This window comes from Adiantum capillus-veneris, chromosome 19, assembly GCF_014529385.1.
Source record: "Adiantum capillus-veneris isolate H3 chromosome 19, ASM1452938v2, whole genome shotgun sequence".
NCBI classification, from domain to species: domain Eukaryota; kingdom Viridiplantae; phylum Streptophyta; class Polypodiopsida; order Polypodiales; family Pteridaceae; genus Adiantum; species Adiantum capillus-veneris.
The window spans coordinates 109,300,314-109,317,576 of NC_140949.1; the positions used below are offsets into that span (position 1 = coordinate 109,300,314).

The 17,263-nt window shown below is 42.2% G+C and overlaps 1 protein-coding gene across 10 annotated transcripts in view; it reads left to right on the plus strand.

Moving 5' to 3' along the window:
- LOC147434639 (BTB/POZ domain-containing protein At1g67900-like) overlaps positions 1-9,206 on the plus strand; it is a 61,439-nt gene extending 52,233 nt beyond the window's left edge. For 7 of the 10 annotated variants that reach the window (XM_086491093.1, XM_086491094.1, XM_086491092.1 and 4 more), the window contains exons 5-6: positions 7,263-8,540; positions 8,660-9,206. In XM_086491093.1, coding sequence (XP_086347219.1) covers positions 7,263-8,540; positions 8,660-9,091 — 1,710 coding nt within the window. In that variant the 3' untranslated portion in view covers positions 9,092-9,206. Of the gene's footprint in view, positions 1-7,207; positions 8,541-8,659 lie in introns of all 10 variants that reach the window. The other 3 variants (XM_086491101.1, XM_086491099.1, XM_086491100.1) reach the window with 3 other exon arrangements.
- The last annotated feature ends 8,057 nt before the right edge of the window (positions 9,207-17,263 follow it).

The following is a 17,263-nucleotide window of genomic DNA, read 5'->3' on the forward strand; positions in this document are numbered from 1 at the left end:
CTCACTGAAGCAGATAGTTCAACGTTTTCAGCATTAAGGACAGCATCAGATTCAGCCCTAGACATCAGTAGATACACCTCATTTCAGCCTCCTAAAAACGCGGCCAGATCAGTGTTTTCAGCAGCCCCGAATCAACCCCAGATTTTCAGCAATAGCGTTTTGTGGACAGCAATTAGAAAGTTGCAGATTTCAGCCCTTAGGTCGTCGTCGCCATCCCCGTCGTCGTCACCGACATAGTCCCAAGTTGCATCAGTTCCTATGCATCATTATTGTACCACTTTGTGCAATCTATAGTAGACCACTCTCGTCGACGAGAGTGGGGCCTTCGGAGGAGGGTTTTATAATGTCTCTGGTGTCGTATCTCTCTTCTCTCTTTCTCTCAGTCTCATACACTTGCACGCACAATATCCACTCACTTTGTTCGTGATCATAGCATTCTCCATAAAGAACGGAAGGCTCTCCCTTCCATAAGAACTAAAAGGAACCTTGAGCAATATGGATCACTCATCTTGAGAAAATACAACATTAATTCCGTTGCACCTTACACTTTGTGTGTCTAAAGTAAAGAATTTCGGGTGAAAGCCATAGCCTACCGCCCCACAGGCCTTTTTCAGACAAGCAGAGGAGGAATGGATATGTACACCAAATACCTAGTCGCGAGGACATTGTTGTTGGGTACGAATGATCGACAGAGATTGAGGCAGGCGTGAGCAATTTGTTGCGATGGGACAGAGGTGCAACAAATTGTGCAGATCTAGATAACACTAGTGTAGTGCTCGGGGGTATTCAACAATGCAGCATCAATCGAACAATTGCTTGTTGAGCGTGGGCACAAGGCCAGGTTGAGGCACATGAGTCAGAGATAGCAAGGGTGAGATCACTCAAGGGCGCATGGTTACAGAGCTTGAGGCTTCAACGCAGGGAGAGCTGGTGAGCCAACTTTGATGAGTGTGCGAGAGGGGTCTACAGATCTGACTATAATGACAAATTGAGTTTAATCTCCTAGAGAATCCGCCCATGAGCCGTCTTTATTGACTTTAGCCTCCTAAAACAAATGATCCCACCAAGTTGTAGCGCAAAAAAACCCTTAACAAAGGTGTGCAAGTTTCAAATATGACTTCAGACGCTTGATGCCACACACACACACACACACACACACACACACACATTTGAGCTGCTGCAATTCTTCAGAATATTGCAGAGCACTAATCATACGAGATTAATTGGCTATTAAATTGAGCATACGAAGCCCTATTGAAGCAATTGAACGTTCGACGGATAGCTCTTGTCGATGGCTTCGCACACACACAAATTGCACTAGTCAATGGTGGCTTCAATGCGAGTTATGATGCGATGGAGTAGGCTGAAAATGAGCACAAAGAAAAAAACTTGAACAGACAATCGATGCTAAATGCAAGTTCCCCTTCACCTAATCATCAAAAGGTAGTGGAGCATGCTCTTGCCCAAGTGGTGATTAGGTATTGGGATTATTAATCTAATGCAAATAGAGATTAGACAATCTAAAACACAAAAGCGTAACAACATATCTAGCTAGCATAATCTGGTGCTCTGATATTACTTGAAGGGAATGGGATCATGCTAGCTAGGGTGGATGAAACAGAAAGATCGTGCACATATATGAGTGTGTGTTGGTTAGATTATCACTCAAGAGAATTAGGTTCCTAGATCAATTAACTTGGACTCATAAACACGATCTTGAGTATTTGCTAAGCCATCACAAGCTCACCATAAACAAGGGAGATGTAATGCAAAATAGACTTGTGTTTATTCATTCATGAAATGAGCTTTAAGTAGCTCTACAGCCTTGCACCACTGCATATTGGGATAATTCCACCTTTTCTCTCCTTGATTCATACTCTAGGACACTAGGACAAGGCTCACATTGTACAGTTCGACCAATATATTATTGTTGTCAAGGAGACCCCTTACTTTTCTAATTTGGACTTTGAACATACTGTCCACATGTATGTCCTCGGCCTGCATGAGGAATATCGTCGTCTATTACTCCGAGGTAAAACTCCAATAGATGTCGAAGATGTTGAGGCTAAGGCCATGAATATAATAAGCAGCGGAAGTGATTGATGGTGAGTGAGTGAAGGTTTTGTGAGTGATAGAGATAGAAGACTTTACACCGAATGGGGCCGTAAACCCCCCTCCAAGGGCTTCCCTCTCTATCGTTAGAGAGGTATTTGCTCTAGACTGCACAAATGTTGATACAATGGTTCTAGATGCTGAAACGCTGATGGTGTCTTGATACAGATACTTCGAACTAAGAAGCTAAGGGTTGAAAACTGGAAATGCTAGGGCTGATTTGGTACTTTTGGTGATCAAGATTGAAAATGTTGGTAGTGATGGGCTGATCGGGTGCTGTAGGCTGAAAATGCCAAGTGGTACTTGTGCTATTGATGGGTATTGGTATTGCAGGTACTGCTTTTCTACTTGGAGAAGAGACCCCTAGGGTCTCCTATATAGCTAAGAAAGCCCGGGTCGAGCAGTGTTAGATTGAGCCCTCACGATTTTATGAAATGATGTTGATATGTCTCTTATTAATAAGTTGATGAACTACTAATAAGAGGTGCCTCGTATGCAGTTATTACCTTGGCTTGGTACTAATGGTGCCGTATAGGAACACTACCCAATGTCTACACCTAGCGAACACTTGTTGTGCCCATGTGCAATCAGAGGGTATGCAGCTACTCTAAAGTGTCTAGACATGCACGTCTTGCGTACAGGCTCACAAGGGTGCTACAATACTTTCTAGGTTGTCCTAAAGCCTAGAAAGAGGAGTTACAGCTTGTCTACATGCATATAGGGTTGGACGTGCATGTGACAATGATGTTCTACAAAAGAAGAAATAAATTAATATTGTACCCCCCTATCCACTACTAGCCTTTCTAGCAATTCATGTCGAGATTTTTGGTAAGCCTGAAGTATGTTATGGTCCGATCGTAGGAGAGGGGATTTAGTCTATGACTGGTTGGACGTAGTGTGAATACGACCGGTGTGGCAGGTCGCTTTTCTAGAAGGTAGGCCAAGGCCTCATTTGTAGATCATCAACCCCTATGGACAGAGTGCCAGTGGCTAGCCCGTGAGGCTAGGAGTGCACGAGATCACCTGGAGGAGGAGGGGTCGGGTGGTATGGGATGCCTGGCCTTATAGGTGCACGCCTATGTCGTTGGACGTTGGTCCTAGCAAAGGATTGTTGTCGGGTGGTGGCTATGGTCAGGTGGTTTGTCCCACGTGTCCATAATATGTCAAGTAGCCGAGAGATCCTCTCCATGGGTGCACTTCACACCTCTATTAAAAGTTCTCCGTAGGGTGCTATAAAAGCACCCAAAGGGGCATCCGGCCAAACACAAAGATTGCTTGTAGCATGATAAGCCCTACGGACAAGTGGGTTGTATGGATGTTGGATAGTTCATGTGATATGCTGTACGGACAATGATGGTGTGGATCTATATGAAAATTGTTGACATGATGTGATCGCTTGTGTGGGTAGCTATTGTATATGCTTTTAGTGACCCCTCACATAGGCTTGCCCATACAAGTTACTTTTGTTGTACTAGTTGTTTTTAGCCTTCACTTGGTGTGCTTTAGGAAACAAGGGTTATTTAAGTGCAACCAACATGATAGTCATAGTAGATTGTGAGGTACTCTCTTAAGCAATAGAGAAGCTGTAATGTGTAGTGCTTGAAACTAATAAAGAAATACCATAAGAGTCACTACCTTATGGGTATCTTAGAGTGGAACTTTTTATTAGTTGCAAGAAACACATAGCCTCCTTTGTCGCTCAAAGAGACCACTCACATAATTTGGCTAGGACTAGCATGCTTGCCTCTCTTAAGTAACCCTTGCTTGCTAAAAGCAATCCACGAAGCAACTGTGGAAACCAACTTGAAAATCAAAAGCAGCTTGTATGGGAAGAAACTTGCATGGGTGGCCACTAAAAGCATTTGCCATGGCTACCCATAAAAGAAACTTCCATTTAGTTGCTTTTGTAACCGATTGGCACCACGTGCCAACATGAATCAATAATATGCAAGCTTAACTCATGTTCATCCATGTGGTTGTCTCTAGCGCGAAACTCTTAACTCAGTGTGGAATCTACGTAGTTCATGCAATATTTCTATCTCATTGGTCTTGTTACCAACCTTTTGACTCATTGGGAATATCCATATCTCGCTCAGTGAGCTTGCGAAACCAATGCTTAGAGATTCTCGTAAGTCACCCATCCCATGAAGCATCAAAAATATTTGTTTGGGATGATCGAATACAATATGTAGATACTAATTGTCACCCATCGAATGTGATGTATTAAACGTACCCGTCTCAAGTTGTTCAACAAACACTCTCTTTAAGATTGCGCCAGCCATTCCCCTTGAATGATTCACAAGAAGAATCTGTTCCAGTACGGTCTTAGGAAAAGTGAGTTTCCGATATTCTCGTAAGCCTCTAATAATACATCCAAAATATATACTCTCACTATGGATCTAGTTATTTGGATAATTGACCTAGAATTCTAGGTCATAAGTGAGCTAGTTTAGCAACAAGAAAGTAGTAATTCATGCACAAGTTCCAGCTAAAAAGAACCAACTCATTGGTCCTATGGACTCCAAGGCGGCACCTCCTTCTAGAGGCGACGTGTTTTCGGACGCTCCAAAGTTACTTCAAGAAACTGGAACTCTCCTAGCGTCACTGTGAAACTCGATTTACTCGACTTGAATGAGAAATGGCTGTAACGATTGAATGGTTTCACCTGGTCATTGAAACGCATGGAGGTGAAATGATTGAAATAAAAAAAAAGTCCAATCAAATGATGAGGGAGACCATTTGGAGCCCACAATGCCTTCGTTGGCTCCAATGCTTGCTTTACACTTCGCTTCGCCCTATCAAGCAAGGTCGTGCGCAATTATCTCTACTATCATCATGTATTGGACGACAAGCCTTGTCACAGAGTGATGATGTGGCGTACCCAATTGGAAAGGAATGGCCGAGAGGACAAGAGAAGGTGGTCTAGGGGGCCTAAGGGGTTAGGGTTTTGAAAAACCCTAACCCCTTGCAACTTAAAGAACTTATGAGCATTGGCCGAAGGACTTAATCCAAAAATATCAAAAGCTTGATCTCTGAAACGTAATCTCGTAGAATGCGTTGTTGTGTTGGCGTGGCAATATGGAATCCCGTAAATTGTGTTGCTGTGTTGATGTGGCAGGTGGTGCGGATTTCCGTAATTGCGTTGGCAGGTTTGTGGGCAGTTTTACGTGGTGCTTTTGGTACAGATGCTTTTGGGGTTGCAATGCTTTTAGACTGAATGCTTTTGGGGTTCTTCTTTTGGGCATCTCTTGTACTATTTATAGTGCCCTTGGGGTCACTTCTCTAGAGAGCATGTGGACGTGGAGTCTCGGAGAGAGTTGGATGCACGGGAGTTACACTTTGCGAGCATAATAAAAAAGAAGTACCGAAAGGGGGGCTAGTCTTTGGGGCCAGTGCGTCTTGACTTGAAACTCCGGCGTGCCATGTCGACACTCCTCTCTCTCTCTCTCTCTCTCTCTCTCTCTCTCTCTCTCTCTCTCTCTCTCTCTCTCTCTCAGTTTTGTTCAATTGTTTCAGTTTCTATCACATGTGTTGCATTAGATCTTTGGCTTGGTGTCGTGAGGCTGTGAACAGTGTGGCCTCAACTTCTTGCCGAAGGATGAAAGCGTGTTAATTGTTACCAAAATCCCTGTGCATTGACAATGTTCGTTAGCATAAAATGGAGATATGCTAATTAAATATGATGATGAGTTATACTATAAATCTGTCTATCGTATTCTAGAACATGCGAAAGCTCTTGAAACAAGGAATCTAAATCTAGAATCTCTGAAAATTTTACTGCACGTCCAATTTGTAAGCATAAAACTGCTAACAAGCATAAATAACATATAATGTTAATGTGCTTTTAGCCAAAAGGCCTCCAAAGGGGCAGCAAACGGTCCACAAAATATCAGCCACCAGTCCAAACCTTGCAATGCCAATGGTGAGTGCCCACCAACATGTGCCCCGACTCCCAACATCGGTGACCCCGGGGCGAGTGGCTGCCACTCTCCTTTGGCAGACAGGACGTGTGTCCATCCTAGCTGGTCCCTTGTCATTCCTAGCCTCGAATTGCTGTCCCCACCCATATGGGCCGCCCCCCATTCCCATGTGACTATATTTGTGGTCATAGTTCTTCAATTAGCAGATTTTGCCTCTTCTCTAGTGGCACGCACTCCTCATGACTTGGGCGAAGGATTTATCTTCCTAGGTTTGTGTGGGTAGAAGACCATATCTTGGACAGATACAAGCTCCCCCAATTACCTATAAATATGTGCGTTGGGGGTTGCTAGCAAATTTTAGGTTACCTTGTGTACTTACCAGTTTTGGTCCATCTCCGGGTCTATATAGCCTTGACAAATGTGTCCCTTCTACGATGTGTCCTTTCATTGATGTTCCAGAGAGCTTCTCAGAAATGGAAGGGAGTTGTTTGAGCTTGGCAGATTCTGGTTACAGGTAGGCCAAACCAATGCTTTAGACAGTTTGACCCCAAAGTCACTGATTTGCGACAGCCAAGACAGGTGGCTCACAGAATATGCATGAAGACAGTTGGACACGAGAGCCAACATCGCCCATTAAAACAACGGAGTGATGGTGTTTCATTTGGCCCCAGTGACCAGATCTTAATGCAGTGCTCAATTGCAACATTCTCGTTTGGACATCACCTTCTCGCATGCTTGTTGGGCCAGGTTTTTAGGTTGTGTGTTTGTGGATGGCGCAGCATGTTATGATCTATCTTTAGACAATTCTGGATTTCATTGGCCTGTTGTGTGCACCCATCGTGATTCGGATGAACTTAAGATATTAGGACTCCCTTGGTCTGTCATGAATTTCTACGTTTTTCTCACATCCTCTGTAGTTGGGTTCACTTTGCAGCTACCTCAGTTCACTCTGTTTGTATGAGGGGAGATTGGTGAGTGAGGATTGTACAATTTGGTTTTCTGATTAGCATTAGCCCTCTTAAGTCTATCATGAACTTTAAAGTTTTTCTCACATTTCTGTAGCTGGCTTCATTTGCACCTATATCCTGTGGTCATGGTTCACTCTGTTTGTACAAGATGAGGCAGATGAGTGAGATTTGGACTATTTGGATTTATTATTAGACCTTGTTTTGAAGGTAAAAATTTTGTAGCCTCATGCCAGTTATGAAGGAACATCATTTTTACTGGCAGTTTCCTCTACTTTCCAAGTGTATGAAGCTGAAGAAATATGCTGCAGAAGTTCATGACTTGAGTAGTGTGGAACTACAGGGTGTTCCAGGAGGAGTGGAGACTTTTGAGCTTTGTGCCAAGTTCTGCTATGGGATAACGATCACTCTGAACGCCTATAATGTAGTTGCTGTACGCTGTGCAGCTGAGCATTTAGAAATGACAGAGGCAGCAGATAAGGGCAATTTGATTTTCAAGGTGGAAGTTTTCCTAAATGCATGCATCTTTCGAGGCTGGAGAGATGCTATAATTGCTTTACAGAGTACCAAGGGCCTCTTACCATGGGCTGAGGATCTTGAAGTTACAAGCAAATGTGTTGATGCAATATCTTCCAAGGTGCTTGTTGACCCAGTGAGAGTGGACTGGACCTTTTCCTACACAAGGGCCACATCAAAATCTCGAAGCAAGTCGGAAATTGTGGAGAGCTCTCCATGGAATGGCATACATACTGGGCAGAATCAGTCAGTACCTGCTGACTGGTGGATAGAAGACATAGCAGAGCTAGAAATTGACCTGTTTTGGCGAGTTTTCATTGCAATCAAATCACAAGACAGATTGCCAAACACACTCCTAGGTGAGGCCTTACAGTTCTACACAATCAAGTGGCTGCCTGGGGTCTCAAAAGAACACCATCTTACAGACCCTAAAAAACGCAGTGATCAAGCATTGCGGACTGATTATGTTGATTCAGCAGTACGACACCGCCAACTTCTTGAGAAAGTCGTTAGCCTGCTTCCGCCTGGTAAAGGCTGTACATCATGTAGCTTTTTGCTGAAGCTCCTAAAAGCAGGAATGATACTGGGCGCTTCCAATACCACAAGAATGGAGCTTGCCAAACGGGCAGGGTTGCAGCTTGAGGAAGCATCTGTCAGTGATCTACTTATCCCATCACTGTCTTATGCGAGTGATGCCCTCTATGATGTGGATCTCGTCCAAACACTCGTTGAGCATTTTTTGACACAGGATCAAAGTCCTCGTATCAGTCCTAAACCCTCACCACAGCCTTACGAAAAGCGCCGAACTCGTTCTGCTGAGTTCATAGACTACGTTGAGAGCAGGAGGTCAGCTGCAACGCATAGTTCCAAATTACGTGCAGCGAAAGTGATAGATGCTTATCTTGCAGAAATTGCAAGGGATGATCATCTCGGTGTATCAAAATTCATGACCTTGGCTGGACTTATTCCTGACTTTGCTCGACCAGTCCATGATGGGTTGTACAGGGCCATTGATATTTATCTGAAGGTATACAAAGTCGGTGAGAATGGCTTGGGTTTTGAAGTTCTTGTTACTGTAGTCTTTACAAAATAATTTGGAAGCATGCTTGACATGTGGGGATGAGGTAATTTGTGTGAATCTTGCAGGAACATCCACGACTGACAAAAATGGAAAGGAAAAGGCTATGCCGTCTTTTGAACTGCAAAAAATTGTCCACAGAAGCGTGTGTGCATGCTGCTCAAAATGAGAGACTACCCTTAAGAGTGGTAGTGCAGGTTCTCTTCTATGAACAAGTAAGGGCTTCTATGGGAGGGGGCATGCTCTTGGGCGAGCTCCCCAATAGTGTAAGAGCTTTGATGGCTGCAGAGGAAGGTGGTTCGCGGGGCGGATCTGTCATTGATCGGTGGGAAACTGTGGAGCAAAGCTTTAAATCAATCAAGGGGGACTTGGCAACTATGAAGCACAAGATCTCAGAAGTTCAAAGAGAGCATGGCGAGGATTTGAAGTGTACGGGAAGTACTTCCAAGCCAGGAAAGTTTTTGTGCAAGTTGTGGCCAAGCAAAAAGGTGACAGATTAAAAGAAGATTGTATATGTGCAATTCAGCTTCTTTGTTTTGCACTTGTAGCTTAATTCATAGAGTAGTTAGTTGATTGTTATTGCTGCCCCAATTAATAAATTAAGTGTTGGTGGTCTCTCGCTTTTACTAGGTATAAAAGTAATTCTTTTCATTAATGCGCGGTTGTGTCATGAAGGAAAGTGCAAATAGCACCAAGCCCATGTTGTTTGGTCAGTTGCAGTGTCTGGGAAAAATGTGTCTCACTTAACAATTGTGCTGCTTTGAGATTCGAAAATGTGTCTCACTTAACAATTGTGCTGCGTTGAAATTCGAAAATGCCGGCTGAGGAACAGAGAAAGGAAATGTGCTGTTTGGATTTTTAGGAAAATAGTGTTAAAGTAGCGAAAATTAGCTCAATTTTTCGTCTTGGGACCTCTATAAGCTGGTTGTGTGATAAAGGAAAGTGCAACTAGCACTATGCCAATGTTGTTTGGTGGTTCTCTGCAAGCCATAACTTGTGAAATTCATATGTTAGCCAAATGAAATAAAGGCTATGTTGCGCTAATATTTTGACATCGGAAAGGAGTGTGCCATGTAGTACATATTGAGAACTCATATTACTGGTAGGATTGGCTTGCTGGAAATATTAGTGTGCAACTAATATCTTTCCTATACATTAGTGGAGTACCAATGGAGCCCCCGTCATTAGGTCTCTGCTAGAAATTTATATAGCACTTGAGGTGCAATGCTCTCCCGAAATGCGCTGGGCGAACTGGATTGAGTGTGGGAGTGTGTTGAGGCAGGTTGTGGGTTCGAGGTCGACGGCCAGCTGGGAACCCTAATATTTTTGCGCTCCTTGGAAATTAAGCGATGCTGGATGGATACAGAGCCGTTGATCCCTTTTCTCGACCCCATGGCCTTTATCAACAAGGCTCTCGCAAGGCTCCCAGCTTCGTCGGTTGCCATGCAGTCGAGGTTTTCTTGGGAATGGCTTTGGGACCATTCCCTACATCGGCTGGCCCTACAAGTCTGGCATTTTTGTGGCAGGCCTGCCTTGAGGATAGCAAGCTTGTTAGAGTTTTCTTTCCATTGGATGGGTACTTTGAAATTGGCATGCACTGCTAAGGACAAATCTCTAGTTGGCCCTTTAAAGAGTATATATGCTTTGCATATATAGCTAATATTTAATTTGGGAAAAAATCCAAAGCCTATTCGTGGTGTTTTTGTGATGCCGCTGGTTGTTTTGGTTATTTGCATAAGAGAATCTCATTGCTAATAGGAGTCTCCTAGTTGATTCATTATTTGTGTAGTAATTGGTTGATGTCTTGAATAAGGGTTACATTTAAGGATGGCTTCAATGTGGATATTCAACATGTGAGCATTATGTAGTAATGGAAGAGAGTACGATTCTGTTTTATTTTTTGACATTTTATATGAAATTCTTACGCGCGTATCCCCAACAAGCTAAAGCTGCAATATATATAAAAAAAATATAACCTTGTAAGGTTTTTTTTCTTCCCTGCTAAAATTATCATGCTAATTTTATCTTAAGTCAGCTCAAGCCATAATTGTCAAGTGAATTAGTTTGTTGCATGCTCTTTTTGCTAGACCAAAAGAAAAAGCTTAGCCCTACTTTAACAAATAGGGAGAAGGAAATTATACATGATGAGGTCCCAAAAGAGTTGGTCTAATGGTTAGGCTTTGGCTTCTCAACCTACAGGTTGTGGGTTCAACACCACTGTTGAGTCCCCTGTAAAAGGAACACCTTGTGCTCACTTGGTGTTGACATTGCTAGGGCTCTTGCCCTTGAACACTCGAGTGCATCCTCCTATTGGGGTGGGTCATTTGAGGAGGAGGTTTCTAGTTGGTTGCTATGAGTTCTCTTCGTTGTGCCTAGTGCTTATGGTGCATCAATTAGGTGGTAATGACGATGCTTGCACGTCGCTCTTGCCCGTTGGTATGCGGCCCTTGTCCGGCCATGTTTCATGGCTAATACCTAAAAGGAATAAGCATCTCTCCTCGTGGGCCCTCTCGTCTGTTGAAATGAAAGATATGCATGGTGAGTGAAGGGCTGATACATTTTTGCTTTGCATGACGAATGACGAAAGTGTATGAGAACCCTTCCTTAGAAATAGGAAACCAAGGGAATTTTCCTTCTTCAAAAAGTACAAGGGCCCTCGCCCTTCGATCTGAAACTACCACTTCTTAAACTACCTTGAGACTTTCCAAAGGATTTTTTTATGAAATTAATTTTTCACTTTTAAGTTGATTTTCTTTGGTGGGAATAGCGCCTGAATTTCTTAGTTAACTATCTACCTCTCTTGCATAATTATGTTTCACCATATTCGTGTTATTTAAGCCTATTTTGTTTCTCTAGTTGGTAGGACAATCGGAGGTACACCTACAAGACTATCTAATACCTTTGGCATTAAAGTCGCCTACTTGATGAAATCGATGAGGTGGAAGTGATGCATGAAAAGAGAGGGGATCTAGGTTGTCCACATGGCCATCTGATGGATGGGCAACGTTGGTTTGATGAGCAAGCGATGGGCATGCATTGAGCTAGATGACAAGAACATCAGTCGTTGATCCATCTTTGCAAGTAGACTTTGAGATGCTTTAATTCCATAAAGAAGAAATGGTGTCACCAATGTGTCAAAAAGAAATTTCATGAGAACCTTACATTTGACATCTCCCACATTACACATATTCTCAAATGCATAGTGCTCATTTCCTAGCTTCCAAAAATAGCATATTCCCTCCACTTATGATTGGTAGGAACCTCAAGAACAAGGTACTTAAAGCTCTTAACACCTTCACATGTCTCATTGTCATAGACAATGTATGGCTTCTCCTTATGGTTGGTTTTCATAGTATACCTTCTGTTTTGGATTCATTCAAAATTTATCCACTATGTAAGCAAAAGTTCTCAAGAATAACCATAAGCTTTTGTTCATCCTCTAAAGTATATGATGAAAGCACTACATCATCCCTATACAACAAAAGCATGATGAAATAATAACCTTTACAATGCCTTTTAGTTGCATATAATTTACAATTTGTTTTCATTGATCAATGGTCTATACATTGATCAATGTACCATTGATAAATGTATAGACCATAGAGAGTTGGTGGTGACAATGGGCATCGTGGTTTAACCCCAATAGTGCTTGCAAAGAAATATGAAATCAATCTTTCCATACGCAATTGACTTATCACCGAGTCATAGATTCAACAAAATCCAAGCAAAAATTCACTTGGTACTTGAAGTTCTTTTATTCTTCTCTACAAATTGTTACATGGTATCATATCAAACGGGTTCTAGTTCACAAAGCAACAATACAATTGCTTATCTTTAAATCGGCTTTTCTCCATGAGAGCACCAAGAGTGAGAAGATGGTCAATGGAGCTATGATGACAAAAACCAACTTGTCGTTTTGCATGCTTGCCATTATTTTCAACCCAATCACTTAATTTTATTTCCATTGTGGACCCAAATAAATTTTCCTTAAGAGACCCAATCATAATTATTTACATTTGTTACATCCCATCTTCTATGCAAATGCTTGACTCAATTATTACCCCAATAATAAACCATACCATATTGAAGTACAAGATTGAACATACCACACATCCAATGATGTGATGACTCTCCCATCCATTTAATCATTTTTGATGAGATACCTTGAAGATATCTCACTTTGTGAATGAGTGGCAATAAGCACATTGCATACATCACCGATACCAACAAAAGAGGACATACATGGGATTGAACCATAAAATTACATCTTTTTAGTGTTTAGTTGTTCATATAGTTTCTTAGAATGTGTGTACGTATCCATAAGCCTAATTACCAAAAGTCTGACAACTCGCTTGCTTTTAAGGTTTCTCCACATGTACTTGCCTTGTCAAAAAAACCCTTGAATTCCCATCTTGGTTTCCTCTTTTAATAAGTACCTTGTATGCATGTAAATGACTTGAAGAATCCTTGTGAGTTTCAAAAGACATTGCAAGCAAAACATAATATGAGATTCAACTTCCCCGAATTTGTTCACTTCAGAAGCCTTAGCAAAGCCTTTCATTTCGCAAAAATTTTCTTTCCTTATACTACACATTTTGAAACATACTCTTGTATGTCCACTTTCATGGTAGGCCAATAGAAATACGTCTCTACTCCTCGGAGAGTAGGTTGAATACCTCTATGCCCTGCATATGGAGGAGCATGGGATTCATACATAACCTTCTCACGAAGGGAATGGGTAACACAGCCTATTGCCGTGGAGAAGATAACCATCCTGCAAGGTGAATGGTTCCTCTTTCTTCCCCAAAGCAAGGGCGGACATTATGTCTCTAAAGTTAGGGTCAGTAGCATACTCATTTATCATAGAGGATAGATCATTATGAGTAGCTATAGACACCGCATTAACTTTTGGTCGTCGTGAAAGTGCATCCGCAACTTGATTGTGCTTACTAGCTATGTGAGCAATATGAAAATTAAATTGTGAAAGAAAATTTGCCCACCTCATTTGTTTGTCGGAAAGTTTGGTTTGCGTCATGAAATACTTGAGACTTTGGTGGTTGGTTCGTAGGATAAATGGAGTGCCCAATAGGTAGTGCTTCCATGTGTCTAGGGTATGTAGAACAGCTAAAAGCTCTTTCTCATAAATGCCCAAGACTCGTTCATCACTATTGAGCCTTCGGCTCTCATATGCTATGGCATGCCCTTCTTGAAGCAAAACCGCTCCAAGGCAATCACCACAAGTATCACATTGGACCTCAAATGGCTTTGAGAGATCCGGAAGCACGAGGACTGGTTGGGAAGTAAGCTTCTCTTTGAGTTTTTCAAAAGCATTTTGCTCCTTAGCAGTCCATACAAACTTAACGTTCTTCTTTGTTAAGTCGTGTAGTGGTCCTGTTACTTGAGAGAATTTTGCTATGAAGCGTCTATAGTATGCACACATACCAATAAAGCTTCTTAGCTCATGTAGATTCCTTGGGTTAGGCCATGATTTTATTACCTCTAACTTTGATGGATCTATACGAATACCATCGTGAGAGATAATATGACCTAGATATTGAATCTCTTGAAGGAAGAATTCACTTTTCTTTTGGTTGAGAAAAAGTTTGTTTTCCCTCAATGCTTGAAAAATCACTTGGAGATGTTGCTTATGTTCCTCCAAAGATTTGGAGTAGATGATGATATCATCAAAGAACACTCCAGTGAATTTACGATATGGTCTAAAAATTTTCTCCATGAGACGATTGAAAGTAGCCGGTGCATTAGTCAAGCCAAAAGGCATGACTAGATATTCATAAAGACCAAATGTTGTGCGAAACGCGGTCTTTAGGATATCTTCATCCACTATCTTTATTTGATGATAGCTACTCTTAAGGTCAATCCTACTGAAGTAGGTAGAGCCTTGTAGCTTATCAAACAGATCTTCTACCCGAGGCACGAGAAATCTGTTTTTGATAGTGATATGGTTTAGTGCTCGATAGTCCACACACATACGGTATGTGCCATCTTTCTTTTGCACTAAAAGGACTAGAGAACAAAAGGGAGAGGAACTAGGCCTCACCATCCCTTTGTCTACCAATTCCTGTACTTGCCTCATAATCTCCTCTTGTTGAGCTTGTGAGACTCGATAAGGAGGTTTGTTAGGCGGTGAGCTTCCTGGAAGGAGCTCAATACGATGGTCATCATCCCCTCGTTTTGGAGGTAGGTCCATAGGGATATCATCGATGAACACATCTTGGAATCCTTTTAGAAAAGTAGACAAATCTAACTCTTCTTGATTCCTATCATTTTCATTTGATGAAACATTATTAGCTTTTAGAGACTCTTCGACATAAATCATGTACGCAGAAATTGAGCTCTTCATTGATTTATCAAAAGAAAGAGGATTTACAAGTGGAATAGTGCGACCACGCTCACTAGCATCTATATACATGTTCTTTCCCCTATAGGTGAAGTAAATTCTCCTTTCAGGGAACTTCATGTTGGCAGCCATGCGATCAAACCATGGTGCCCCCAAGATAACATCCTAATGTTGGAGAGGAGAGATGAAGAAGTCTTCTTTGTCGACATAGCTTTGGACATGAAGCCTCAACTTTCCAATCAAGGGAGTAACGGAGGCTTGTTGTCCCTTGAAAGCTGCATCAGCTGTTACTATATCTCCCATCTCAAAAGCTTGAATGCCCAACTTGGTGGCCAACTCTATTTATATGAAGTTGAGAGTAGAGCCAGGGTCAAACAAGATGAAGGCATCATGCTCTCTTACCTTTCCCCAAGCATAGGAGAGTAATGATCCTTTGCAATGAGCATCCTCTTTTGGAGCTTCGATGGTGGAAGCCCTAGGAGTCTCATTGCGAGTATTCTTCTTGGGGCAAGAACGATAGCCATGTCCTTGCTCCCCACACTTGAAACACTTATGGTCCTTGCGAAAAGCTTCAAGCTCTTCAGGAGAGAGTTTGTTTTTACCTTTGTAAACTCCCTTCTCCTTGGACCGATTGTTGTTGTTGGAAGTGCCTTGGGAATTATTTTGAGCATTGGATTTCCCCTTTGCATCATTTTTATCTTTGTTTTCCATGGGCTTGACATTACGTCTAGCCCCTTGATGGAAATTGATGCGTGAAGAAACCATGGTGTGATGGATTACTTCGGTAATAGTACCAGGCCGTTGAGAGTTGACGTATTCGACCATCTCTTCAGGTAATCCCGCACAGAATTTTTGTCTTTGCTTAGCAAAGTCTATCTTTTGAAAGACAGTAGCTTTGAGATGTAAATCCCAAAACTTGTCTACATACTTGTTGATAGACTCATGAGAGAGAAGCTTCAAGCCGTGCCATTCGGTAAGAACTTTATCTTTAGTATCGCTTGGAAGAAATTGCTTCATGATGGAAACTCGTAGAGTTTTCCATGTCTTTGGGGCTTCTCCATTGCCACGAAGGCTAGCCCACCATTGACGAGCTGATTTTTGGAAGTGCATAGCTACATGGCGTAGCTTGGAGGACTCTGTGAAGCCCTCGTCCCCAAAGGCCGCATCAAATTGCTGGATGAAGGCCAACACTTTGTCGGTAGCACCAAAGGTGCCATCGTAGGTGAGAAAAGAGATACTCTTTCCTCCCTCCTTGAACTTCTTTAGCTTTTGTGACCTTCGCCATGCAGGAAATGATTTGCGATGTCCTCCCCTCTTGTATTCTCTAGGAGAATAGCCATAACTTTCATCGGAAGAGGAGGAAGGTGAAGAAGAAGGAGAAGAGGGTGACCTCTTCCTAGCCCTTTTCTTCCTTTGTTTCCTCTCTTGCCTTTCAGAGTGATGAGGAGAAGGACTATAGGTTGCTCTTTTCCTCTTGGGAGGAGTAGGCGATCGTCTAGACCGCCGTCTTCGTGGAGCCACATCTTCAGAAGAACTTAGACTTTCATTGCTTTCTTTCTCTTTGGATTCCTCCTCTCGAATGGGAGAGAGTCTTCTTTTGGGGGTCTCTTCAAGAGGCCTCCTAAGCTCTCTCTCCTCTGGGAGAGGAAGGGAAATTCCATAAGCACGAAGTTGTTGAGTAACTTCGGCTTGCAAAGAAGGGTTGCCCATAGCTTGCTGCAACCTAGTGACGAGATAATTCACAAACATGGGAGCATCATCATTAGCACCTTCATGTGCAAAATCAAAGCTATCAATGTTCATTCTACTCTCTTGATTATTGTCAGCCATGTTAACAAAATTTATGTTTATACTTAGTGTATGCTTTGGCAGTTCAAAACCTTAGTTGCCACTCCTCTTAGCCTTTGAAAATCGGCTCTTAAGTATCTACACCCACGGCTCAAAGTGGTTAATTATAGAGAGTAGAGGAGTAGGTCTAACATAGCAGAGTTGCCAAGGGCTAGCTCCTTTCCGACTTCTTATGGCTCAATAATGGTAAAGCCGTAGGCAAGTCTAAAAAGACTCCATTACTAAGTCCAAAGCTCCCGAGGTGTGCACCATCCCCCACATAGTGGGCTTAACAAAACCGATATTAGATCCCAGTTCCACTTACTCTATTATAATTAACAACATCAACCATTTATACGCTACGTAAGGACCTCTCTTCTTAAGCAAGAAAAGAGAAACCAAATGCCCTGATACCAATGTAATGGAATTTTCCGATTCAATTTGAGAGTAGCGGAATTTAATGAGAGTACTTTCAAGAGATGATTTT